The 27,695-nt window shown below is 43.6% G+C and overlaps 1 protein-coding gene and 1 non-coding gene across 2 annotated transcripts in view; one reads left to right on the forward strand and one right to left on the reverse strand.

Annotated features, from left to right (window-relative positions):
- Nucleotides 1-27,695, forward strand: part of NME7 (NME/NM23 family member 7) — a 103,846-nt gene that overhangs the window by 52,922 nt on the left and 23,229 nt on the right. Inside the window, exons 9-11 of the mRNA XM_016202372.2 lie at nt 86-154; nt 4,090-4,191; nt 19,867-19,974. Of these exons, the coding sequence (XP_016057858.2) occupies nt 86-154; nt 4,090-4,191; nt 19,867-19,974 (279 nt within the window). The remainder of the gene's footprint in view (nt 1-85; nt 155-4,089; nt 4,192-19,866; nt 19,975-27,695) is intronic.
- Nucleotides 6,371-6,477, reverse strand: LOC148090959 (U6 spliceosomal RNA). The gene has a single exon (XR_015716151.1). It is a non-coding gene; the product is annotated as a U6 spliceosomal RNA (small nuclear RNA).

Genomic DNA, 27,695 nt, shown 5'->3' on the forward strand with positions numbered 1-27,695 from the left:
AGAGATCATAAATGTTGAGTACGTCAGTGTGGCTCATTTTCTTTGCTTTGTTGGCTTATATTTGCTTGCTTTTTTAAAAATACAGTTCAACATGGATCGAGTTAACGTTGAAGAGTTTTATGAAGTTTACAAAGGAGTAGTGTCTGAGTATAATGTAAGTATCAAACTAAACGTAAAGCATTGATACTGAAAGCAGTTTGTGTCTCTCACATCTTGGGGATCTCAGGATTATCTTTAATCATGAAAGTATTCCTTAAAGTATACAGGGTTCTACCAGCTGTCAGTGATGATACCCAGTGACTGAGGCATTCTTACCCCTGAGAGCCACGGGATCAGTTTTAAAAATATGATATTGTTTCATTTATGAAACAGAAACCTGTTGGAAGGCAAGGAAAAAAGCACCTTGCTGGGATATTAACACATTTTGATATTAACTGTGAAGTTTATAATATTCTCAGGGTGGGAGACTGTCTAAAATGCTTTAGAAAGTTAAAAGTAAATAGTTCTTAACATGATCATATAACTTCATAGCAGTACTTACCATCGACTTTAATGACACAGATGTGGAGTCATCTGAAAATGTAACTGAGACTGAAGAAATAAGACTAAAAGGGTCCTTGAAAACAAATGACTATATTCAAGTAAGACTGTGTTCAAATTATTCCTTAAGATAACGTAGAGTGGACAATTAATCGAAGGCAGTTTCCTTCCCCTTCATCAGATTATCTCCTGTACCTTTGTGCTGCAGCCCTGGTCTCCCTCAGCCCTGCGTGGCCAAGACTGACCTGAACATCCTGTTGCATTCGGCATACTGGTCGTGGGACCCCCTTCTTTAGAGAGCCAGAGGTTCTTTCCTTTCCTTATAGTTTCTCAAACATTAATCTCATCAGTTCTTCGTCTTAGAGTTACGCCTTCTGTAAGTGGAAGAGATTCTAAAATCTGTTATCTTACTGTCACTTATTCAACCAGGGACGCCTGTTTTTCATTTCTTAAATCTTTTCTTTTATACATTTTCCTTCTTTTATTCGTTCGATTTGACTTTCAAAGAATACTCCTAAAAGCAACAACCTTCAGTAATTCATATTGTATTATAGTCTCATTGTACGTAAGATAAAGAGGCTCATGGAGACGTGCCCGCCAGCAGCCTCGCACCTCGGGTGCGTCCTCACACAGCACCATGTAGTGCTGAGCTTGGTGACCATAGCTGACCGCACTAGTGTTTCATATACAAATCCGAGGTGGACCCTATTTACCTTGGAAAACAACTTTAAAAAAACACACCTCGTCTCTGACTTCTAATGTCTTCTATATTGTGCTTTTAAATACCACACTTTGAAGTTTCCTTTTGTGTAATATGCATTTACTCTTAGCATTTTTGACCTTGGGATTCTGGAGGTAAAGTTAATATTCAGGACTCAAGTTTAAGTTCAAGAAAGAGGTAAATTATTAAATGCTGCATACTTTTAGATGTTTCTTTCTTTTAGAAGGTTTTTATTTAATTTTATGAAGTAGGCCCTCTTAAAAATAATCTTAAGAGGCAGCCTAGCTTAAAGGGACAAAAACAGTTGATCCGATTTTTACTCTGACTTTTGATACAACTCTACCTTTCTTGTCTTCAGATTCTTATTGTGAAATAAGTGATAAGATACTTAAAGTCATACTAACGTTTCTGTCTATATTATTTTTATAAATTTAAAGCTATTTTGATGTGAGGGTGTGAGATGGTTAATGAGGGTGTGAGATGGTGCTTTTTACTGTGGGCTCTGAAGTGTGGGGTTGGAACAGCATCAGCAGCACTATTGTGTGGATATTGTTTTATAACTCAAGTCTAGTTCTAGGTTTTCTCCCAGTACTGGCTTCAAACTGTAGACTTTTCCTCTTTCTCAGAATTCACTGCAGCTGACTTGCAGCTTCCTGAACTCAATTCCCTGTTGCTGTTTTTTCTTGTGGAGTCCGATGCAAGGTCTAGATCCTAACCCACGAGTGTGTGACCACAGACAGGTTATATTCCATCTCTAAGCCTTTGTCTGTCTGTAAAGTGGACATAATGCTGTTACTTGCTCCATGAGATTGTTGTAATAATTAAGTGAAATAAAGTGGTCTGACATATGGAGAGACTGAGTAAATTCAGCCATTTTGTTATGACTACCACCGCTATTATTATTCTAATGTAATTCTTATTGTAGACTCTGTTGATCATTTACAGTTGCATTTGCTGTGTCAGCATTTGCAGTCATAAAAAGGTGTTAATTCCTGCCTCATGGGGTTTATCATGATCCACTGTTTAGTGCACATACAGTCAGTATCTACCCTGTGTCAAACAGCGTGTAAGATACCAGGACACAGAGATGAACAACCACAGGAAAAGCCCACCCACTACCTGCTGTCACGGGGCCTGTGTTTGATGAGGAGAGGCTCGCTCAGGTGATCCCAGGGCAGCCCCTAAGCTCAGTAGTTGCAGGTTGTGAAGGAGACAAACAGGCCCTTTTTTGTCTGGCAGTCTTTAATTAATTACAAACCTGGGCAGAGTGAGGATTCTGTTGAGTCCATTTTTTAAGGGACATGCTGTGCCTTTGATGAGTCCTTTTTCAACATGCTTTTTCCTTTGCATCTTGTGCAGCCCTGTATGTCTGTGTTTCGGGCAGTACTTGTCCTTACCCTGGTGTCGAAGGAGGGAGATGAGTGGGGGAAGGCAGACTCGACTGCCCTCTTCGATCCGTGCCCATGCCCCCTCCCTGCACTGGGAGCTTGGCTCTTGACAGTGCAGGCAGTACTTCAGCAGCATGAGACAGAAAATCAGACTCCACGTAATGTTCATGAAGATCAATTACACGTGGCCTTTGTGGGCAGCAGGGTGACTTCGGGGGATACAGTCAGGGACCCTCAGGAGCAGGGTTCTGGGAACCATATTAATTGTGACGTCCTTTCCCTCCTCTTTCACCTCTGGCATTTCTATTCGGTATGATGACTAAGGGTGAATTAATATTTAAATATCCTCCTGCAATAAATAACCTATTTTACTTTGGCACTGCGCGGTCATGACAGTGCCCTCCAGGCCCTGCACGGCCTGGCCTCCCCTGCTGCTGCCCTGGCCTCGCTCAGCTCCTGATGCCCTGGCTCCTTTGCTGAGCCTCACCCACCCACCTGTGCTTCGGCCTCCAGTCCTTGCCTCTGCCTGATATCTGCCCTGGGTGTCGTATGGGGGCTGCCACTCTGCCTGGCAGCGCATGAGCCCTTCTCAGCTTTGCGCTGTCTCTGAATCCTCCCACGTACGCCTCTGGGAGTTCTTTTTCTCAGCCTTGGGTTGTATCCTCTAGACATACGCAGACTCTTAGCCAACGATTCAAGCGAACTTCTCGGCAGACCCCTGCGGGTGACTCTCCCATCGTCCCCTCGCCCCCTCTAGTATTCCCTCCCTCCAAGTCTAGCTACACTGGCCTCTGTTAATCCGTCTTTGTCTCCTAGACTCAGTGAGAATGTTGGGCTCATGGGTCTCCTCCTCGTGGCCCACTGTCTGGAAGGGGCCTCCAGGCAGTGAGCTGGGGCAGTTGCTGGCTCACCTCACTCGCCTCCCTTCTCCTGGGACCACCGTGCTGTGCCGCCTTCACCCAGTGTCTGCTGACTGTGGTTTCATATAGATGCTCTGCTTTCCAGATGTTTAATGGGAGAGAATAAACCTGGTCCCTGCTGCTTCTCACGTCTGAAAGTCACTATGATTTTTAAAAGTGTCTTTGAAAGGAACACTTTGCAATTTATAGCTTTAGAAATATTCTTTCGACGGCATTGTGCTCAAGAGGAGAGAGCCCTTTGAAAGGAAGTTGTACTAGAAGATCATTTCAGATAATACAAGTGTCCAGTATTACATTCAAATGGTGGCAGTGGTAGGAATGGAGATGAGAAAACACAGACATTTTTGTTGGAAAAATGGACAAAATTTGGGAGCTGCTTGGCACATGCGCACAGGTGGGGGAGGACGTCATGGTGGGCTTAACACTTTGAGGTTAGTGGAATAGTGGCACCATTAAAAGAGGAGGAGTAAAAGATTATTAAATTATATTAATTTTTAATATTTTATATTATATATTACAGGAGATGGTGACAGAAATGTATTCTGGCCCTTGCGTAGCATTAGAGATTCAACAAACTAACCCTGCGAAGACATTTCGAGAATTCTGTGGACCTGCCGACCCTGTGAGTTAGTGTTTAAATATTAGTGAGGTTTGTTTCATTTATTAACTTAATATATTAACAGGTTTGATAGTTTTAGTTTGCTCTTTAAAAGAAACAATACAAATGAGAACACAATAGACAAAACTTTTTATTCAGAGTAGCATTTACATCATTTATTTTTTATATAATACTCTAAGACAAAAGTGAATTTTTATTAGCCTAGTGATGATACAGAATGGGCAGAAACATTTACTATGGCATTTTCTTTTAATGTTTCTTCTTGCTAAATTGTTTAGATAAGTAAATATATCAGGTTCTATGACAGAAATTGGGTGGGGTATCAATCACCCTTTGACAAGGAGGCCATGAGTAAGCCCTCAATGTAAAGGATGTTGGTTGGCATGGCAGCTGCAGACCAGACCTGCCAATAAAAATGAGCAATGGGACTTAGTGAAGTTTCATGCTCTCTGTGCACCTTTTGGTTTGCTTTGTGCTTTCATCACATGGGCATTGGTGGTGAGTGGCCAGAGAGGGGGTTGAGGAGCAGGCGTCGCCTTACAGCACATGAGAGTCTCCACTGTGTGTTACAGACTGGCAGGATCGTGGGACGTGTTGCTGATTCTAAATACTAGCTACAACTTACGTTTTCTCTTTCCTTCATTTCACTACCACTTGTAAATAGCTCATTGAAAAGGAGGAGCCAGCTCACTGCAGTTTGACTTAGATGGCATTTCGGATGCCCTTGGATGTAAGATAATCCATTAGCAGCGCCTGTTTCAAAGTCAGCCTGTGGGTGCTGCTAGATGAAGCCCGTGGGGAGCACAGTACACCTACACCTGTTCTTAGTGGTGGAAGAGCACCCACAGAGAAACCTACAGATAAGGACTTGCACTGTGTGGGTAAAATACAGACGTCCAAGGGTGGTTTCGTGAAGGAGCAATTACTGTGACGTGGAGTAGCTGAGAGGACTTTGTTAGAGGAAGAGAGAGAGACAGGTGTAAACGGGGCTCACAGAGGCAGCGAGGCACAAAGAGAATGGGGAACTCCCTCAAGCCCACGCCAAGGCCACAGTGACGGGGCCTGCGAATGGACTGGGACCCAGCAGGAGGACCTGCTCGGCTTTAATGGGAACCGCGTGCCTGGCAGCGCGAGGAAATGCAGCTTTTTAGAGGAAATAGGTGAGAATGTTGGCAGTGTGCGATGGGTAACCTTAAAAGCCGCGCTGAAAATGGTGGATTTTGTGCAATTAGAATCCCATATAGTAGGAAGTAGGAATTCCTGGTATCTGGCTTAATTTTGAGTACACCAAGTTATTCCTTTGGGAGCAAATGGAATTGGCAGAGCCCGGAGGCAGGGGCTGTAGAAGCAGAGAGGAGCAGACCTATGACACCAGAAGAGCCACAGGCCCTGCTTTCTGTGTTCCCGGGAGAAGGAGGAGAAACGAGTGCTGTGTGTGGTTGGCCAGAGTGATGTGAATACATGACCCTGCCGCAGGAGGTGTTGGGAGAGAGTGGAGGGATGATGAGTGTTTACTGAATTTACTCACGAGAAATAAGGCCGGAGAGAGAAGGTGGGCAGGTCTGGAGACCCTTGTAATGATGAGATTTTACTCTGTGTGAGACCCGTAGTTTTTGAAGAGTTTGAGCCGAGTAGTGACACGATTAGACTTGTAGCAGGCTCACCCTGACTCTGGTGGAAGAATAGTGTAAAGGGAGACAGGGTACAAGTTGCAGTCCAGGCTCAAATGATGGTGACGTAGCCCAGGGTGGTGGCCGGGGGCGTGCTGGGGAGCAGCCAGGGCTTGTTTACCAGGTGGCTCAGCTCTTCTCTTTCTCTAGTGGGTGAGTGGGTGAAGGTTACAGCTGAGGAAACCTGGAGACGGAGTGTGAAGGGACCCTCAGTTCTGCGACATGGAAACAGGACAGAGCAGAATTCTCTCCACTGTCAGTTTCATCTCCGTCTGTTGAAGGGACAAGCAGAGGGCGAATCCGTATTCCTTCAGTGCCCAGCCATAGTTAGAGAAGGCTTTGATGCCCGATGAAAACCAGCCAAACAACAGTGTCTAGTGCTAGCTTAGAGGAAATTATTGGAATAACCAACTCGGTTATTTTATAAGCATGCCACTGATTTTAGCAAATATAAAAATAAAAAAATACATTTCCAGAAAAGTAGTTACTGGCTTAAATGCATTAAAAAAAAAAAAAATACGGAATGCTTCACTAATTTGCATACCATCCTTGTTCAGGGGCCGTGCTAATCTTCTCTGTATTGTTCCAATTTTAGTATATGTTCTGCCAAAGCAAGCACTTAAATACATTTTTAAGGTAAGAAAATTGAAAGTGTTCCAAGTACAATAGGAACATAGAGCAGTATGCACAAACACGACATAGTAGTAATTTACTGACTTTGAAGTGACTTCCATGCAATAATTTACACTAGCTATTAAGTGATTCAGCAATGAAAAATAATTCTGTTGTAAATCATGTTTTTAATGAGAAATAACTTCTCTAACAGAAAAACAAAACAAAAACCACTTACCTCAATGTTGTTTACCTGCCAGAGTGACCAGTGCTCTTCCAGTCTGTCCAGGGTTCTCCCAGGTTGAGCACTGAGAGTCCCTCAGCCCCAGGAGAACTGCGATGGTAGTCACTCCCAAAGTTTACCTCATTAGTGCGTGAGGTAAATATATTTTGGAAGGAGAGCTTGCAGAACTCAGTGATTTGGGTGTGGGCACAAGCAGCCAGGTAGGTTACATAAACAAATTTGTAATAGAAGGAACTGTTAGATTTTGGGAGAAATACAGAAACAGTGATTAAAACATCAAAGCCTCTTTTAATTGTATTCATTGTTTAACTGTTCTACCTGAGCTATTGGTTTAAATTTTAGGTATATATAAATAGCTTTTATTCTTAGAAGTAGGAGATAGAAATAGAAAAAAGCATTCAATCTGGAATTTAAACTATCTTACTTAGGCCCCTATCAGCTTTAGGAAATTTGGAACCCCTTGGTCTTCAACGAAAAAGTTCTTGAATGTGCCTGTTTTATTTTTTAATTTATCTTTATTGTTGAAAGTATTACAAATGTCCCCCTTTTTTCTTGTATTGATCTCTCTATCCTGCACCCCTCCCCCAGGCCTTCACCCCACTATTGTCTGTGTCCGTGGGTTATATATATATATGCATATAAGTTCTTAGGTTATTCTCTCTCTCCCACCTCCCACCTTCCCTCTGAGATTGGTCAGTCTGCTCCGTGCTTCTTTGTCTCTGGATCTATTTTGTTCATCAGTTTATTTTGTTCATTAGATTCCACATATGAGTAAGATCATGTGATACTTGTCTTTCTCTGACTGGCTTATTTTGCTTAGCATAGTACTCTCCAGGTCCCACCATGCTGTCTTACTGAGTAAGGGATCCTTTTTTTACAGCTGCATAATATTCCGTGATGTAAATGCCCGAGAAGACGCTTGATATGATTTCAATCTTCTTGAACTGGTAGAGACTTGTTTTGTGTCCTACCGTGTGGTCTGTCTTTGAGAATTTCTCATGTGCACTTGAGGAAATTATATATTCTGCAGCTTTGGGGTGAAATGTTCTATAAATGTCAATTAAATCCATCTGATCTAGTGTGTTGATTTTTTGTCTGGAAGATCTATCCAATAAAATCAGTGGGGTGTTAAAGTCCTCTAATATGACTGTATTGATGTCGAGCTCTCCCTTAAAGTCCTCCAGAAGTTTGTTGTTTTTTTCAGCCTGCGTGAGTCTTTTATTTTGAGGCGGGACTCTTGTAGACAGCATATATCTGGATCATTTTTTCTTATCCATTCAGCTACCCTATGTTTTGTTTGGATCATTTAATCCATTTATATTTGAGGCTATTATTGATAGGTACTTATCTAATTGACATTTTAATTCTTTATGCCTACGTTTCTATTTCTATTTCTACTTCTAATTACAGCGTTCCCTTTAACATTTCCTGCAATGCTGGTTAGGTGGTGATAAGCTCCTTTAGCCTTTTTTTTTTTTTTTTTTTGTCTGGGAAGCTCTTTATTTCACCATCTATTTTGAATGATAGTCTTTCTGGATAGAATATTCTTGGTGTCAGATCCTTGCTTTTCATTACCTTGAATACTTCATGGCATTCCCTTCTGACCTGTAGAGTTTCTGATGAGAAGTCAGCTAATAAATAGCCTTATGGGAGCTCCTTTGTAGGTAACAGATTGCTTTTCTCTTGCTGCTTTTAAGATTCTCTTTTTGGCCCGGCTGGGCGTGGCTCAGCGGTTAAGCGCCAACCTAGGATCCAGGCAATCAGGGTTCGATTCCCGGTCAGGGCACCTGCCTGGGTTGCGGGCTGCAGACGATCAATGACTCTCTCATTATTGATGTTTCTGTCTCTCTCTCTCCCTCTCCTTTCCTCTCTCTGAAATCAATAAAGATATATTTAAAAAAAAAAAAAAAAAGATTCTCTCTTTGTCTTAAATTTTTGGCATTTTAATTATGATGTGTCTGGGTGTGGGTCTCTTTGGGTTCTTCTTGCTTGGGACTCTCTGTGTCTCCTGAACTTGTGTGACTTTTTCCTTGACCAGGTTAGGGAAGTTTTCTGCCATTATTTCTTCAAACAGGTTCTCTAACCCCTGCTTACTTTCAATCTCCTCTGGCATTCCTATGATGCAAATATTTTCACGTTGCATGTTGTCCCACACATCCCTTAAACTGTCCTCCTGTTTTTTAATTGTTTTTTCTTTTTGGTTCTCTGATTGATTATTTTTTCTACCCTGTCTTCCAATATGCTGATCCAATCCTAAGCTTCCCCTAATCTGCTGTTTATTCCTTCCAATGTCTTTTTTATTTCTACTATGTCATTATTAATTTCCTTCATAGTTTCCATTTCTTTTCTCATACTGTTGAGCATCCTTATGATCAGTATTCTGAACTCTATATCTGGTAGATTGCTTATCTCCATTTCATTTAGCTCTTTTTCTGGAGAATTCTTTTGTTATTTCACTTAGGGCTTTTGTTTGTCTCCCCATTTGGCTGCATATTTGGATTTGTTTCTATGTATCAGGTATATCTGCTAGAACTCTTGGTCTTTTGAATGGTCTCTGGTGCAGGCCAATGTCAGACACTGTTTGTAACTAGCCTTGAGTACCCAGTTTGAAGCTTTCTTTACTTCACAGCTTGTGGTTCCCTCTGCTGGGGCTGGGTTGGTTTGGACAGGATCAAGATGTGCACCAGGGTCTGCTTTTCCAAGCCCTAGATCCAGAAGCAAATCAGGCCTGTTTTATTTGTTTTTAAAGAAAGTAGTCTGGCAACAGTGGGCTCTTATTTGAGTCCTTCAATGTTAACTTTAATTTTGAAGATTCTTTTTGAACTCACGTTTTATAAATACAAAAATGCTATATGTCACCCTGCTGTAACCAGAAGATGTTGTTTCTTGTTAGTTCTGTTTTGGGGATTGATAAGTGGGTGGAATTAGTTGATTAGGATCCTAAAACAGATGGTTGATTAAAAAAACATTCTTTAAAAGCTTACTGGTTTGAAATCAATTTTTCTCCTAAATCTGTACCTCTATGGATATCTTTTTACTACTGTATTATCTCCTATAAATGTGATCCAACACAATAAAGGCTATATTTAGAAACTGTTTGGGATTGTACCTAGTTTTGGCCTTTAAACCGTCCTATTAACTACCATAATTTGCTAGGAATTGGTGATACTGAGATGTCACAATTAAACTTACACAGAGTGCAGATGAGATACTGACTGAATCACTAAAAACATATTCTCCCTAGTTTCGGAGCCACAGAAATGCTTAGATAGAAACGTGCCTACCTTTTCTCCCATGAGAAGATTTCACTGTTATTTCAGTTTAAATATAACCATGAATGTAGACTTGCATGAGAAGTTTACTGACAACTTTTCCTTTGCTGTCCTTCTCCACTGCTTACCTCATTGCGTCAGCAGGTTCTATACTTGCTGCAGAGGTGTACACAGTACCCTTGACTCAGAGCATTTCTTTCTATCTCTCTTATCTATTCAGTTATTCAACCAATCAATCCACTGGCCAACCTATCAACCAACCAAACATTTGCAGACCTTCTAGGTACCTTGTATTCTTAGGTGTTGGCAATGAAAAGATGGAGGACATGTTTTCCCTGAGCCAGAGGGACTTTGGTCCCAGTGGGAGGAAATTACTTGTAATTGGTAATTACAATGAAGTCTTGACGTTGCCATGATGAACATAAGCATCAAATGGGAAAAACCTATTTATGATCAAATGAGATTGAGAAATCTTGGGTTAAATGAAAATCCAGTTTCTCTACCTGGTACTCTAGATGATGTGAACAACGCTAACATCTCCAAAGAGGGCTCCTGGGATGAAGTATTTTCCAGCCTTGTTGCCAGAAGTTAGTGATGACAGTCAAGATAAGAAGAAATTCCAAACCATAATTCTTGCTAAGCTGGCTGTAGGGAACGTGAGGTAACCATAAAGAACTTTGAAACAGCTTTGACTTTTTAGGGAAGAGAGAGACAGAACCCCAAATTTCAAAATGTGCTCCTGTATTTGCAGCCCACTCAGCCAGCACACTCCCTCCTGGCATGGTCTGGGCACTCAGGCTGAGACCCTTGCTGCCAATTTCTCATCAGCGTTGGAAAGTGATCACTTGTCTGGTTGAAACTTATTCATCCTGATATTCTAACACAAATACCTGTGTTTTAAGCCATTCTATAATTATAGAGTGAAAAGGATTATCTATTTAAAGGAATTTGGAAAAATAGTTTTGTTTTTGTTGGTTTGTTTTCTCTTCCCCTTCTCATGCTGAGGGAATGGAGGGGGACTTGGTTTGGAAATTCTCCTTCCCCCTTGAGTACAGCCTGAGACTGGCCTAGAGAGGGGATTTTTGTGCTGGTGCTGAAAGACCCCCTAGAGTTTTGGGGAATAGAATTTAGGAATCTGTGACTTTAGACGAGGAACAAGAACCCACACACTTATTTTCACTAACCTCTGACCTAAGATTAGGAAGAAATCAGATTTTCATATCACATTGCAGTTGTAAATATCTTAAAATATCATTTATAGCCATTGCTACTTGAAAAGTATAGCACTATTGTAGTACTGGCTCAGCTACTAGATCTTAATAAAGATGCACATTATATTATTATATCACAACTTTAAAAATATTTTTATGATTTTATTTCAAAATAATTAGTTTCCTTTATAATCCTATGTTTATTTGTTTTTTAATTTATCTTTACTGTTGAAAGTATTTCAGATACCCCTCTTTTCCCCCCATTGATCCCCCCTACCACCACGCCTTCACCACACTTGTCTATGTCCATGGGTTATGCTATATGCATATAAGTTCTTTGATTAATCTCTCCCCACCCACTCCCCCACCCCCGCCTTCCCACGCAGATTCATCAGTCTGCTCTATGCTTCTACGTCTGGATCTATTTTGTTCCTCAGTCTGTTTTGTTTATTAGGTTCCACATATGAGTGAGATCATGTAAAACTGAATCAGGAAGAATCAGAAAACCTGAATAGGCCAATAACAACTGATGAAATCAAAGCAGTAATAAAAAAAACTCCCAGCAAACAAAAGCCCTGGGCCAGACAGCTTCACAGGGTAGCTTTCTAATTCTTTAGGTTGTAGGGTTAGATGGTTTACTAAAAAATTTTCTTGCTTTTTGAGGGAGGCCTGCACTGCTATGAACTTCCCTTAGGACTGCTTTCGCTGTGTTCCATAGATTTTGGGTTGTTGTGTGTTCATTTTCATTTGTTTCCAGAAAGTTTTTGATTTCTTTCTTGATATTATTGTTAACCCATTCATTGTTTAATAACATGCTGTTTAGCCTCCATGTGTTTGAATGTTTTTGAGTGTTATTACTGTAGTTGATTTCTAATTTCATGCCACTGTGATCTGAGATGCTTGATGTGATTTCAGTCTTCTTGAACTTGCAGAGACTTGTTTTGTGTCCTAACATGTTGTCTGTCTTTGAGAATGACCCATGTGCACTTGAGAGGAATGTATATTCTGCAGCTTTGGGGTGACATGTTCTGTAAATATCAATTAAACCCATCTGATCTAGTGTGCCATTTAGAGTCACTGTTTCTGTGTTGACTTTTTGTCTAGAAGATCTATCCAGTAAGTCAGTGGGGTGCTCAAGTCCACAAGTATGATAGTATTACTGTTGATCTCACCCTTAAAGTCCTTAAGGTCATTATTTATAGGTCCTTATTTATTGCCATTTTAATTCTTTATGCCTATGGTTCTCTCTCTATTTCTTCTTATTACAGCAGTCCCTTTAACATTTCCTGCAGTGCTGGTTGGTGGTGATAAACTTTAGCTTTTTTGGCCTGGGAAATTCTTTATTTCGCCATCTATTTTGAATGATAGCCTTGCTGGATACAGAGCCTTGGTTTCAGAACCTTGCTTTGCATTACCTTGAATACTTGTAGAGTTTCTGATGAGAAGTCAGCTGACAACCTTATGGGAGCTCCTTTGTAGGTAACAGATTGCTTTTCTCTTGCTGCCTTTAATATTCTCTCTTTGCCTTGAATTTTTGGCATTTTAATTATGATGTGTCTGGGTGTGGGTCTCTTTGGGTTCTTCTTGCTTGGGACTCTCTGTGCCTCCTGAACTTGTGTGACTTTTTCCTTGAGAAGGTTAGGGAAGTTTTCTGCCATTATTTCTTCAAACAGGTTCTCTAACCCTTGCTTACTTTCAGCCTCTTCTGATAGCCCTATAATGCTAATATTGTCATGTTTCATGTTGTCCCACAGTTCCCTTAGACTGTCCTCCTGTTTTTTTAGTTGTTTTTTTTATTTTTGGTTCTCTGATTATTTTTTCTACCCCGTCTTCCAAGTTGCTGATCCAATCCTAAGCTTCCCCTAATCTGCTGTTTATTCCTTCCAATGTATTCTTTATTTCTGCTATGTCATTCTTAATTTCCTTCATAATTTCCATCTCTTTACTCAGCATCTTTACAATCAGTATTCTGAATTCTGTATCTGATAGATTGCTTATCTCCATTTCATTTAGCTCTTTTTCTGGAGACTTCTCTTGTTCTTTCCTTTGGGGCTTGTTTTTTTGTCTCCCCATTTTGGCTGCCTATTTGGATTTATTTATATGTATTAGGTAGGCCTGCTAGGACTCTCAGTCTTTTTGGCAGGCCAGTGTCAGATGCTGTTTGTGACTGGCCTTCAGTACCCTCTTTGGAGCTATCACCAACCCACAGTTTGTGGTTCCCTCTGCTGCAGCTGAGTGTGTTTGGACAGGACCAGGATGCACACCAAAGTCTGCTTTTCCAAGGCCCAGATCCAGAAGCAGATTAGACGAAGAGTCAAAGCACCCACAGGTCTCCCTTTGCCTTCAGGTTGATTAATCTCAGTCTCTTAATGAGCCTTAGGCTGTATACCACAGCACAGCGTAAATTCCTTACGGTGGGTTGAGAGGCTTTCCAATGGATGGGGCAATTGCTTCCCCACCCAAGCAAATGCTGCTTGGATGGTAAATGTCTGCCTGAGAAAGACGTCCTCTGTAGTATGGAGCAATGACTCAGCACAGGAATCCAGATGGTTCCCCTCTGAGCTCTATTCCCAGAGCCAGCATCCCTAGATTTTCCTCACACAGCTCCAGTCCACTCTGCTCTCCCTCTGCTGGAGTCCAAGATGAGTGACTGCACATGAAAGTTTGTGCATTGGCTCTTTAAGAGGGTGCGTGCATTTCCAACTGTTTCTCCCTGGTGGGCAGAAACCCTGCTGCTTTTCACAGCCCAGTGTTTTGTGGACACCTTTCTCAGTTCTGGTGCTCTTGGCTATGAAGCCCTGCCTGGGGTTTAGACCCCAGAGTCCTCAGTGGGAATCCCCCACAGCTGAGATACCCCTCTGGACCTTCTGCTGCTGCCCATGGGATCACAACCAGCCCTCTTGCACCTCTGCATTTCCTCTCAGTCTTTATGTGGTCTCCACTTTATATGTCCGTGGTTATGAGGGTGCTCCCCAGCTAGTCTTCAGTTGATTTTTCAGCATAGGCTTCTCTATATTTTAGTTGTAATTCCAGTTTGGTCCCAGGAGAATGTCAGTGTAGCTTCCACTTAATCCACTGCTCTCTTGGAATCCCAGTCTGGATTTTCGCTGTTTTGAAGACACTTGTGTCTTTTTGGATTTAGCACTTTTCTGACTCTCTTAATATTTTCAATGTTGTTTTCCTTTCAAGGTCTTTGGCTTTGCTCATCCCCTGGCCTTAGTGTCTCTGTGATGGCTGAGGAACACGTCCTCTCTCTACCACACACCATCTTCTGTGATGGCTGAGGGCCACGTTCCCTCTCTACCCCACCCTAGCCTCTTTCCCTCATCCTTTATTCCACAGATGCCACCTCGGTTCCCTCAGGAATTGAGAGATTTTGGTAACTATCTTCTTTCATTTGTAGTGGATTTTTTACTTTCTTCTTCTTTTGAGTGTGTGAGTGTATGACAATGTGTGTGAGTTCGAGTGTGTGAGTGTATATGTGTGCCTGTGAGTGAGTGTGTATGAGTGTGTGTGTGAGTATATATGTGTACCTGTGAGTGTGTGTGTATGTGATTGTGCATGTGTATGATTTTGACATTTCCCTGGTTTTTATTTCCCCCCCTTATATCGGCCCCCATTTCCCAGTGCATTTATCTTAAAAATCCTCATGAAAAGTTTTCTGTTTAAGTGCCTTGTTTCCCTCTTATGTATTTTCCTTTTTATTCCTCCACAGTGATTTTTTTTTACCTCTCTCTGGCTGCATGAACTGTTTTCACCCAAATGATACTTCCCTTCAAGATCTCTTAGCTTAATATTTTCCCTTTCCATTCCCTTTTTAATTCATAGGGAAGTCACTTGCTCTGACTATCTTAGGAATAATCATATTCCAATCAGACATGTCCCCACCCCAGTCAGAAGGAGGGGCTAGAGTTTCCACCCTGGGATGGGGCACAGCCACTGGCTGGAGCTGCCAGCATTTTGAAGTCCCAGGAGGCTGCAGCCCCAGTGCGGGCTTATCTCCCCAGTGCACATGCTGCTTGTCAGTTTCAGGTGTCAGCCCAGCATTACTTAGAGACAGTAGGCTTTGTGTCCAGTGGGAGGAAAATATTTTTAAGCCTTTTCGAGACCCTGGGAAGTTACCGTTCTTGGACAGGAAAGAGCCTGCCACCTTACCAGTCTCTCAGTAGGTAAAAGCCCCAGACACCAGTGCCAGGTTTGAGCCCGGGATCAGTTACAGCTGGCATGAGTGGTACTGAACCATGGTGTTCTCGGGAGGCTGTTAATAAGACATTTTATTTATATCTCAGTGAGACAGTCCTACCACTTGCAAAGCCAAAGAAAGGGACTCCGGGCCCTTAAATGTTACCATGCAGACAAGTGCCACCCTTTCATGTTGCTTTGTTGATTTTTGATTGGTGACACGAGATGGCAGGACAAGAATCACGGCTCCTCTGTAGTCAGGGTGAGCATGGGCTTTTGAAAGCACTTAAGTATAATGAAAATATTAACTCAGTACATATAACTTAGGAATTGATTATTCATATTATTTTAAAATTCTGTTCTTTCCAAAGGAATTCCTTTCAGTGGTGCTTCAAAAAGAGGTTTTCCTACATTTTAAATAAAACCTAAATTTAACATTTAGTATAACAAGTAAAGTACATATGTGTGTAAAGCAGCCTGCCCTCACTCTCAGAAAGTTGTACATTTGGGTAAAGCAGACTGCCCTCACTCTCAGGAGGCTGTACATTTGGGTAAGGCAGCCTGCCCTCACTCTCAGGAAACCGTACACTTCAAACTAAATCAATGTGCTCTCTTCAGACTCTTCACTTCGCTGCCTTGCGGGCTCTGCTTCCTGATCAGTGCTCTATTTTAAACTTACTGTAATGAAGTTGTTCAGACCCGTTTCTCTCCTGACCCTGACTCTTTCCTGAGAGCTCTGGGTCTGTCAGATTTACCAAACTGCCAGAGAGTGAATTTTTGCAGAGGGGGTTGAGTTTACCATACTCAAAGTTTTTCCAAGTACTGTCTTTAAGACACTAACGGCCCAATCTAAAATGACTTTGCTTTCCTTAAGCCCCCATACTGTTGACTGTCTATGATTCCTTCTGACAGTTGACATGTGTTCCTTGTGTAATTTATCTTTTATGAATGGCCCTCACCTCCTGGCGTAGATACTAATTAGAGGACCAGTGTTACACCCTCTGGGTACCTCCAGTGCAAGAATATGCTCTAACTCAGAACTTCTTCAGCTTCCATGAACATAGGACACCCTGGGGATCTTGTTGAATTGTAAGTCATGTTTCCGAGGTGTAGGGTGCGGCTGAAGTTCTGTGTGTACAACATTCTCGGGTGCTGCGATGCAGCTGGTCCGCACACCACACTTCAAGGGCCTCGTCTCTGGCAGACTTTCAGCAGATGTCTCTTGATTATGCTGTTTGTTTCAAAACAGGACAAAATATTTAAATTTTATTAAATGCCTCATTTGTCTGCAGTATGAGCACAACACTAAGAGGTAAACACAGATTTAAGTCTATTTCTGTGAATAACGGGAGGTGTGGGATATCATTTTTGTTTTTGTTCTGCTTTTTTCTGATTCCTTCATCTGGTCCGTGGACTTTAGCGTATCCATTTTAATAGTTGCCAGACTAGATGAGATTAATGTGTGAATAATGTCTACTCTTGGTTTCATTAGAGTTAGGCTTTAAAACAAAAGCCTTTATAACAAAATTTGAAGACGTCTCTGTTCTTGAGAAGTGAAATGAAACATTTTAATGTAATTTTGTTTTCTTTCTAATTACTGGTGTTCATTTATTACCCCTGCCCCAATCCCCCAAAAGCAAATAAAGAATAAGGAAAATTATGGAAGAGAACCAAGACCCACTTTCCAGAACCGTCTCATGAGCTTGTGCATGGAGAGCCAGAAGCTGTGGAGAGAGCACAGAGGGAGCCTGCAGGGGGACGGGAAAGTGAGGGCCTGGGGAGGAACCGAGCCATCAGGAGGGGAGCCCGGACGCGGTGTCATGTGGGCTGAGTAAAGGGGCAGCTTCTACAATCAGAGGCTGGTGGCTCCAGGGTGCTAAATGCTGAGAAGTCAGAGTTCACGAGCTGGATCTTGAATGGTTCCTCGTGGGTAAACAGCTCACTTTTATATAGGGTATCCACTGCGAGTGCTCCACTGGCTCTGTCGGTGAGACTGCCACATAGAGTTAACTTGCAGTTCCTTTTCTGCGTCCTGTTGAGGTTCTAGAAGGATCCTTAGGCTTATAGAAAGTAGCCTTTGCACCTCTTCTCTGTTTGCCTTTCCTACTTCCAGGTCCTTCCAGCGTTTCCTTGCCTTGTTTTAGTTGTGAATTAGGCTGATACTGCTTATCTCCCAGGAATATAAAATTGCCTCTGCCTGAGTTAATTCAGAGTTGCATGCACACAGGGAAAGCTATTTGAACATCAGCTCTGATGAAATATTGTTGAGGCTCCAGAGGACTCAGCATCATTTCCTAATATTGCGAGCTCGCCCGGCTGGGCGTCGCTCAGCGGTTGAGCATCGACCTAGGATCCAGGCGATCAGGGTTCGATTCCCGGTCAGGGCACACGCCCGGGTTGCGGGCTCGATCAATGACTCTCTCATCATTGATGTTTCTGCCTCTCTCTCTCTCCTTTCCTCTCTCTGAAATCAATAAAGATATATTAAAAAAAAAAATCTAAAAAAAATTAAATAAATAAATAATATTGTGAGCTCATGGCGAAGAGAACCAGTAATGGCTGGGGACACGAATCTTTCTGTTTCAGTGATGGTGGCTGCGTTGTTGGCCTTTCTTATTAAGTTCTGATTTTATGAATATATTCAATAGTTGGTCACAGAGTTGTGTTCTTAACATTCTAGAATCAGTACATTTCCTGAATCTCTCCCCACTTTAATTCATTTCTTAAGTGGAAGGTGATTTTTATTCTTGCATATCTCTGTATTGTGGAGAACTGAAACAGAGTGGCTTTCTAATATGTTTACCAGTCTAATAGACCTATTATTCAATAAGCAATAATGTTCTTTTTATGGCACACAGCAATAGAGTAATTACATAAACTGGCCCTTCCTTGTTTTCGGTATTTTGCTAATCACCATTCCACTTAGTGCATTTTCCCCACGTCTCAGATGTGGAAGTCATGCTCTAAGCCAGAGCCCTTCCTCCCGCTGCAGGACTACCTGAGCAGAATTTTAAGTACTTGTGATGAGCTGGGTAATGACCAAGCGTTCGACTGGTTGGGGCTGAGCAGGCAAGGTGGCCGTGGGGTTAATCAGTAGAGTTTGAAAGACTGTTTAAACCCCTCACACATGCTGTGATAAGTTCTAAAGAGTTATTTGTGGTATTCAATGAAAAGTGCGTGCTCGTACTTTGTGTTGCTTTTATGTATCAGGTACTTGTTTCGGGTTCATCAAAGGCGGGGACTGGCCTGAGGATGTTTTTCACTCACCGTGGAGTCCAGGAGGACCAGGAGTCTGCCAGGAACAGTTAGGGAGAATCTGCAGCAGATGAGGGGAGATGATCTGGGGGATCCAATGAGCTTTCACTTTTAGTATTGCAGTATTTTTTACTTTCTTAAGCGTATGTGATATTTTACAGTAATCAAAAGTAAAATCAAAGTATTAATACATTTCCCCCCAAAATTATCCAAAATGAAAGCCTGAATTTTAACAGCAGCTGTGAAGTGAACACTTGCTCTGTGTCTTGATGCTTCATCACTACCAGTCACCTAAACAAAATACGTTACACCAGTTAGCAGGGCTGTGGAGGAAGCCAGACGCCCTGGACGGCCCCTTCCCCACCCTGACCCCTGGCCCCGGAGGGCCCTCACTGCCGCTCAGCAGTCCTAGTGCATCAGAAAATGTACTAAAGAAAACTCAAAGGCAAGCTACATGCTGAGAAAAGATACATCACATATGTGATGAAAATAGAATTTAGAATATACTAAGAATAACATTCAGAGAGGAGAAGAACCTAATGGACAGTGGAGAAGAGACAGGAGTGGACATTTTGTGGAAGAGGGTGTATATGAAAAGACAGCTTCCCCAGTCGTCGGGGAAAGGTGGGCCACGAACATGCGGTGGACCTCACGCCCACCAGGGTGGCGGAATTAAAACCTCACCCACAATCCCATGTTGGCGTTTATGTGGGTGGCGGGAATTCTTGTGCACTGGTGGGTGAGGGCAGACTGTTACAGCCACTTAAGAAACTGGTTGGCAGGACTTAGTAAAATTGAATAGGCATGTGCCCTGGGATTCCAGAAAAACTCTTATGTTTGCACCATACCCCGTCCAAGAATACTTGTAGCAGAATTGTTTGTATGTCTGTGCAACCTTGTGTGTATGTGTGAAAGTGTGTGAAGAGGGGGGAGAGAGGGAGAGGGAGAGGGAGAGGGAGAGGGAGAGGGAGAGGGAGAGGGAGAGGGAGAGGGAGAGGGAGAGGGAGAGGGAGAGGGAGAGGGAGAGGGAGAGGAGGGAGGAAAAGAAATTAGTTGAATGTCCATCAGCAAAAAATGTGTTTATTCATTATGCTGTTTCTGGGGAAAATCAGTCCCCTCCATGTATGCATGTATTTGATAAACAGATAATCCCAGTGTTTCATATAACTGGCATTTTTCTTACTAACACCATTTGGCTGACTTGACTCTGTCTGCAAATGTATGTTTAACAGGAAATCGCCCGGCATCTGCGTCCTGGAACCCTCCGCGCAGTCTTTGGTAAAACCAAGATCCAGAATGCTGTGCACTGCACCGACCTCCCAGAGGACGGGCTGCTAGAGGTGAGACGTAAACATCCTGTTTACAGTTTAGGTTCACAAATAAGTTCAGCAGTTCTGGTGTGTAAGGAACCTTGTAACATTCTTGGATGATACAGTTACTGGTCATCTGATAACCTCAGACTGCAGCTTTAGACCAAATGGTAGGATGCTGTTTCTAACTGGATAGTCTTCAAAGAATCAAGATATTTTTCTGATTGGCATGTATTATGATTTAAAAGTAATTTAAAGAGTGGAAAACTACAGCATTAATTAAATAGTGTGAAACATGTTTTAAAGTTGGGTAAAAATATTACCATAAGTTGCTAGTCATGGAAATCTGTTGATGAAATTCAGAAGTCGAATATGCAATGTGATAGCATTAAAGAATTAGCTACCATTTGTCAACTCTCTCTATATATTGGGTTTTATCGTGGTAAGTGCTTTGTGTAAATTATTTCTTGGAATCCCTGTGGCAGCTCTAATAGGTTGGCATTATTATAACTGTTTTATCAGGGAAATGAAATTGACACTCAGAGGGGTTAAATAACATCCTCAAATCAAGCAGCTAATGCAGAACAGGGCCATGTTCTGGCCACTCTTCTGCTTCATTAACATAAAATAAGAAACAATGAACGATCTAAGAAAATATAAGTATAAGTTGGTCTGGTTGGGGTTATTTCTTAAGTCACTTCTTCTAGGCCAAAGCAAAGAAGCTTTAAAGAAAGGATTGATATTTTTTCTTACAGTTTTTAAAATTTTTTTGTGTCAAAAGGAACTAATGAAGTGAAAAGACAAATGATAAATTTAAGGGATTGTAGTACAGAGGACAGAGAAATGATTGCTCTCCATAGTACTTATTTACTTCAGTACTATTTGTTTTATGTCAAATCTATCGGTCTTTTATTTCTTCTTTGAAATCATATGTGGAGAAGCCTTCCGTCCCCATTTTGTTTTCATTGTCTTGCACTGAAATGTTCAGTCTACCGGGAATCTGTTGGGCATCAGGAGTGAGGTGCAGACCCGTCGGCCGTCACGACGTGCTTGTCGGGCCCTTCCTTCTCTCACCGTCATTTCTCAGTTAGTGATGCCTGTGCTCGCCTGTGCCTGTTTCTGAACTTTCCATTTCATTTCATCAGCCTGTGCCAGAAAAATACTACTTTTACTATTGCAGTTTATTTATCCCTTAAGAAAGTTTCCTTGCTTATTCCCTTAAATTTATTCCTCCACATGAACTTTACATGAGTGTGTCAAGTTCTTTACCCCACCCCACAGGCTGCAGACGGGACCTTGGCTAACATTCTGATGCGTTTATAGATTAATGTGGGAGTGACACGTCTGTGATAGTCTCTTTGTCAATCAAAGCACTTATATGCATATATGCATAACCCCTGGACGCAGACAATAGTGTGGAGAAGGCCGGGGGGTGGGGGGGGTGCGGTGTGGAGGGATCAATGGGGGGAAGGGGGACATCTGTAATACTTTCAACAATAAAGGTAAATTTCTTAAAAATTGTGAGCCTTTTCAACTGCGTACATGGTATGCCTCTCCTTTTATGCCAGCAGTCTTTTCTTTATGTGGGTCTTAGGCATAGCCTATAAAGCTTATTCCCACCAGTTTTTGTTCTTGTTGCTATAGAGAGTGACTCAGTAGCTCCGTTAACATTTTTTCCTCTTAATCCAAGATGTTAATCGGCTAAAATGTTATCTAAACCGGTATGAAATACTGACATACTTGCAAAATGTAAAAATGGTACAAATGTCACCTTTTAATTACCCAAAGGATTAAATTTTCACTTCTTTTATAAATATCCTCTTCATCTTCGGATAGCTCAGGACCTACAGTCTAGGTTTGAATACAGAGGGTTGTTCAGCAAAACTGAAACATTATTAATCATGAAATTTATGCCCGTTAAAAAAAATTCTCCAAGGTATGCCTGTGACTTGGCTCGTGCAATTTAAAATAGGTTACTACTGCCTGCAGTTCACAAAGCCATTTACAAAATGACTAAAATCTTTCCACAGGAGATTTAATTGCAAATATAAAACAAACAAAACGGAAGTTGGTCCTCTGGCAGCTCCCTCTCCTGTGACTGATGACTGATTCCTGATGTGACCTTGGATAAGTCACTTTTTCTTTCCCTGCCTCACTTCTCTTATCAACAGAATGGAACAAAGAATGCTGATATAGCCCAGGAATGCTCTCTTAGTTAGGGATTAACTATTGCAGATTACTTGGCTTTAAGTGGGCAAGTATTATAAAAACTCTTAGAGGCCAAAGTTATCTGCTTATAGGTCTTCAAAGTGCAAGTCAGAGGGACATACAGACGGCTCTTTGCTCAGGGAAGCCCTTTGTACTCAGATGTGCTGTTCATTAAGGGAACATTCTTTAGTTGTAGGTGACCCTGACTTTTACAGCCCAGTCCAGGAACTTTTTGAAAGGCAGCTCCAGTCAGACCAGGTGTTGGGGCAGAAGGCATAAGCTAGAACTGTCATGGACACTGGGATGATAGGCTCCCAATTGCCATGGCAAGAAGGATGGGGGACAAGTGACTCCTCAGTCTTTCCTTCCTGTGCTGTTTGCTGAGCTAAGCGAGTGTCAGAGGTTCAGGACGCATGGTTTCAAGTTATAACTCTCACCCTCTGTTATTTTCCTGCTTACTCTTATAACAAACCATAATCGAGTGCGTTTTCTTCGCTGACAATGTGATAGGACTTCAGAAACAACCAAGACACTTCCCCTATTCTCACTGAGCTTGTAATATGTTTTAGAGGTTGTCTGGGATCTTAGCAGGAGTCAAGAAACGGGATTTCCTTGGATGCCTCTAATTGTGACACAGCCACTTTTGCGGTTTGTAGGAACAAATGCAGCGCGCCTGCGGCATGACACATCCTAGGATATTGTTTTACTGGCAGTGCTCCTGCTACTCTTGGTAGGAACTCTGAAGATCTTACTTTTCTGCTTTAAAGAAAGCATTAATGGGAAATGTTTAGTTTAACTAGTAATAGAAGAAATACTAACTTTCTACCAATGGCAACATTTTAAAGTGTCAGTGCCCACTTCCGGTAAGGCTACAGGAAAATGGATATCCTCAGGCACTGCCAGCTAAGTGTCAACAGGTATTGAAAGCCATGGGGTTATCAATACAGTGTGTCCCAGAATTCTACTCTTGGAATCTAGCCAGAGGAGGAAGGTGCAGACCTGATGGGTCTGACCAGAGGAGGGTGTGGGCCTGGTGGATCTGCCCAGAGGAGGAGGGTGTGGGCCTGGTGGATCTACCCAGAGGAGGGTGTGGGCCTGGTGGATCTACCCGGAGGAGGAGGGCGTGGGCCTGGTGGATCTGACCAGAGGAGGGTGTGGGCCTGGTGGATCTACCCGGAGGAGGAGGGCGTGGGCCTGGTGGATCTACCCAGAGGAGGAGGGCGTGGGCCTGGTGGATCTGACCAGAGGAGGAGGGTGTGGGCCTGGTGGATCTGACCAGAGGAGGAGGGTGTGGGCCTGGTGGATCTGACCAGAGGAGGAGGGTGCAAGCCTGGTGGATCTACCCAGAGGAGGAGGGTGCGGGCCTAGTAGATCTACCCAGAGGAGGAGGGTGTGGGCCTGGTGGATCTACCCAGAGGAGGAGGGTGTGGGCCTGGTGGATCTGACCAGAGGAGGAGGGTGCAAGCCTGGTGGATCTACCCAGAGGAGGAGGGTGCGGGCCTGGTAGATCTACCCAGAGGAGGAGGGTGTGGGCCTGGTGGATCTGACCAGAGGAGGAGGGTGCAAGCCTGGTGGATCTACCCAGAGGAGGAGGGTGCGGGCCTGGTAGATCTACCCAGAGGAGGAGGGTGTGGGCCTGGTGGATCTACCCAGAGGAGGAGGGTGTGGGCCTGGTAGATCTACCCAGAGGAGGAGGGTGTGGGCCTGGTGGATCTGACCAGAGGAGGAGGGTGCGGGCCTGGTGGATCTACCCAGAGGAGGAGGGTGTGGGCCTGGTGGATCTGACCAGAGGAGGAGGGTGTGGGCCTGGTGGATCTGACCAGAGGAGGAGGGTGCGGGCCTGGTAGATCTGACCAGAGGAGGTAGACAGTTATCACATAGGCGTCATGAGTAGTAGTTGTGATTACGGTTGAACAGTGTGCATGGTGATTACGGTTGAACAGTAGGTCTGGCTGACCTTCTCTCCTCTGAGGAAGCCTTCACGACACACACAGTCCGTGTGTGTGTGTTCACGCATCTCGCTTCCCTCTAACGCAGCAGTGTAGCCAGCAGTTGGCACAGCTCTGCGCTCCAGGGCACTTGCTCATCTCATTATAGCTGGGTTTCCTGGTTCTGTAGAATGAAGATCTTAGCAGCGCCTGCCCATCACGCAGCACGGTGCCCAGCACAGAGCAGTTGCTGAACAAACGCTAGTAATTGTTGGTTATATTGTCTGTTTGCTTGTATAACTTCCCCCACGGGACTGAGCACTCATAGGTAAGAGATTCTGTCTTGCCCAGCATATTAAAAGTCTTCAGTAATCATTTTTGCAGGGAAAGTGGGCAGGGTTTGGTTGGATAAACTGTGGTTCATGTACTCAGTATAAGCCTGTAACTGCTGCGTTAGCGCTGGCACTGGAGACCTGCCAGGAGCAGTGGCTTCTTGCTGGATTGCACGTTCGAACCACCTTGGCCATTTTTAAAATAGCGGAGCTCAGATCCACCCTTAGAGATTCTAACTTTTTTCTTTTGAAATAATTTCAAATTTATAGAAAAGTTGCAAGTACTGTATACAAAATATTTTTTAATAAACATTGGGGTTAAGTGCCAACACAATGCCCCATGATCTCTGAATACCTTAGTGTGTATTTTTCACATGAAGGAGGCTGTTCCTAAATAACCACGCTCCAAGTGCCCACAGTAGGGAGCGAACATTGATGCAGGGCTGCCGTCGACCGCTAGCCCCGCTCAGGTGTCCAGTTGTCTCAATAATGTGCTAATGGCAAAAGGACCCAGCCTGGAGTCATGCGTCGTGTTTAGTCTTCTCCTTAACCTCTCCCCGAGTAGGAAGGTCCTCAGGCTTCAGGCTCCCTTGACGTCCGCGACCCTGGTCCTTGGCGGACCCCTGGCAGAGGTTTTGATCTGCTGCTTTCCTGCCTCCCTCCGCGCCAGAGCTTTCCCAGGTGGTTCCAGCTACAGTCCTAACGAGTTGCTGACCCGTTTCCTGTGCTGTGCGGCACGTACTGCTCGTGCTGACAGCCATTCATTGGATCTCATTGTCCATGCATGTGTGACGCCTTTTTGATTTTGCAACTCGGCATTGAGTGTCTCCTCTGTGCGCCAGGTCAGCGTCGGTCGTGTCACCAGTGACGCACCTGAGGGCCCGTCTTACTCTGTCCTTGCTTCATCTTTCCCAAGGCTTCATGGGAAAGGACCTCCTCCTCTCACGCTGCTCCTGCAGTCGGGTCCCAGGACCGTCCTGTTCTGATTAGCTGCAGCCGGAACAACTGACACTTTATGTGTGCGGGAGTTGTAGCTGTCTACATCGCCGAGTGGGTGTGAATACTAGAAAGTTCGGGTATGTCTGGATTTCGAATTCTCTGCACTCAAATGATGCAGTAGTCATTTATTCAGATATTTACATTAAAAAAAATAAAAGCACAGCTGCAAACAGGTGCATGCAGCCCTTGCCCCATGGAGCTCCCTTCCTGGGAGACGGTCAGCATGGTGGCTGCTCTCTGGGGTGAGGAAAGTGGGGACCGCTCCTCGGTTATCCTTTTCAAATACTCCGTCACCGGATCATATCACTTTTGTGGTTATAACATAAAATTTAATACATCAAATGTTTCATTGTGTAAATAGTTGATCAAAACAAATCTGAGTTTGGCTGTGTAACTGTATCTGCATCGATTCTGGTTCTGCTATACTCGGGGGAAATCAGTTCATCATGCACGCAGCAGAAATAAGCAGGCGCAGATGGACGGAGACGACCGGCGGCCTGGATTCCCTGGCTGTGCTCAGCACAGCCTCCGCGCACACGGACACGCGTAACTTATCCTTAGCTTTACTTTCTGTCCCGAAGGAAGAGTTGTGATTTTCACTGGTACGTTGTCAAAGGGAACAGCTTGTACGAAGACAAGAGGGAACAGTGTTCTCTCAGAGATCTAAAAATAGTTTAGTGAGGCCTGGGCTTTGACCTTGAGGTGGGAAATGGCCAGAGATAGGCGGGAAAAGTCAGCAAGGGCTTGTACCGACATACTGAGACATCTGAACTTGATCCAGAGGTGAGTGGGAATCCAAACAAATGTTTATGCAGGGGAGTAACATAGTCATACCTGCATCATAGAGACCGCTCTGACCGCAGTATGGAGAGCAGATTGGGGGGGGGGGGGGCAGTCAGGAGGAAGAGAGACGTGCTAGAAGGCTATTATTATATTAAGGTCATCCCCAGGGAAGATTCTGGTCTCCTGAATGGACAGGGCAGTGTGATAGCCAGAGGCAGAGCCACAGAAGACATTGAGGATGGCACAGATGGCAGCCTGTGGGACTGACTGGGTGTGGAGGGTGGCCTGTGAGACTGAGACAGGATCAACTCACGTCCCCAGGAAAGATGCTGGCAGTGAGGCTAATACCTGCGTCTATGATACCAGTTTCTGGAGACAAAAGTTTTCATAAGTTTGATGGCAAAGCCTAACATGATCTTGCTTGTAACTGTGCGTAATTTTTCTATAACCCACCTCGTATGACTCGTGTTAGACCATGGGAGCTTCCCAGGCTCCCGGGAACATTACGTGATACAAGGTATGAAAACCATGTGCTATTCTCAGCTCAGAACATCTGCCACAGGAGCTTTGAATAAAGGACAGTGAGAAGGTGTGAAACAGCCAGAGAAAGGGGGTATCCCAGGATGGAAATTTATGGGTGACATTTAGGATTCGGGAGATTTGGGACATTACCTGTTATTGTTCTCTGATGGACACTGGACTGCCGGCCCCCGGGGAGGTTTTGCACGTTGGGCTCTGAGGGAGGACCAGGGAAGATGTGGCAGCAGGAGCCAGACCCGAGGGACAGGCGGCCTCCCAAGCCCTCCTCATGGAGGCCCCGCAGTGACCGAGGGAGCTGTGGTCAGAGCAGACGTCTCTGAATTTAAAGGTTCTGTATTTGTTGTGGGCTTAGAATAAATGTTGAATAATTGAATGAAGATAATTAAGAATCATGAGGAACCCAAAATCACAGACTAAAAAGAAGTTAAAACGGACTCATCCTAGAGCTATGTAACCTGGGTTTCATAAGATGATACTAAAACCAGTATGACCTAGCAATAGACAGAAATGTGAAACTAAAGTAGTAACCTCTCTGACTTCAATGTTATTTAAAACTAATAAGGAAACACTCTCACTAGGGCTCTTATTTCCAACAATCCCTGAGTTTCTGAAAGAGCCTCTGGACTAGCACTGACGCAGTATTAGCTGCTCCCAGGGATGAACACCCTGTAAAAGAGAAAAGGCACGAGCCCAGCATGGGTGGGGCACGTGGCTCTGATCCTGATCTCGGGCAAGGGACAAAGTGCCCGTTTTAACCTGAGGTCCTTGTGACTCCTCACCTAGCACATCTGATAACGCACTCACGCCACTACCTCCTTTCCCTGACTCTGGAAAAGTGAGGCGGTGTCCTTTGCTCTCTGCAGGTGGACCCTGAACTCTCTTTCTGGTCTGCACACTGCTTCATTTTTTAGCCAGTGACTAAGCAGGATCTGAGTTAATAAGGGAGCCTGGGGTCACTAAA

Source organism: Miniopterus natalensis, chromosome 19, assembly GCF_054644295.1.
Source record: "Miniopterus natalensis isolate mMinNat1 chromosome 19, mMinNat1.hap1, whole genome shotgun sequence".
In the NCBI taxonomy this organism is placed as follows: domain Eukaryota; kingdom Metazoa; phylum Chordata; class Mammalia; order Chiroptera; family Miniopteridae; genus Miniopterus; species Miniopterus natalensis.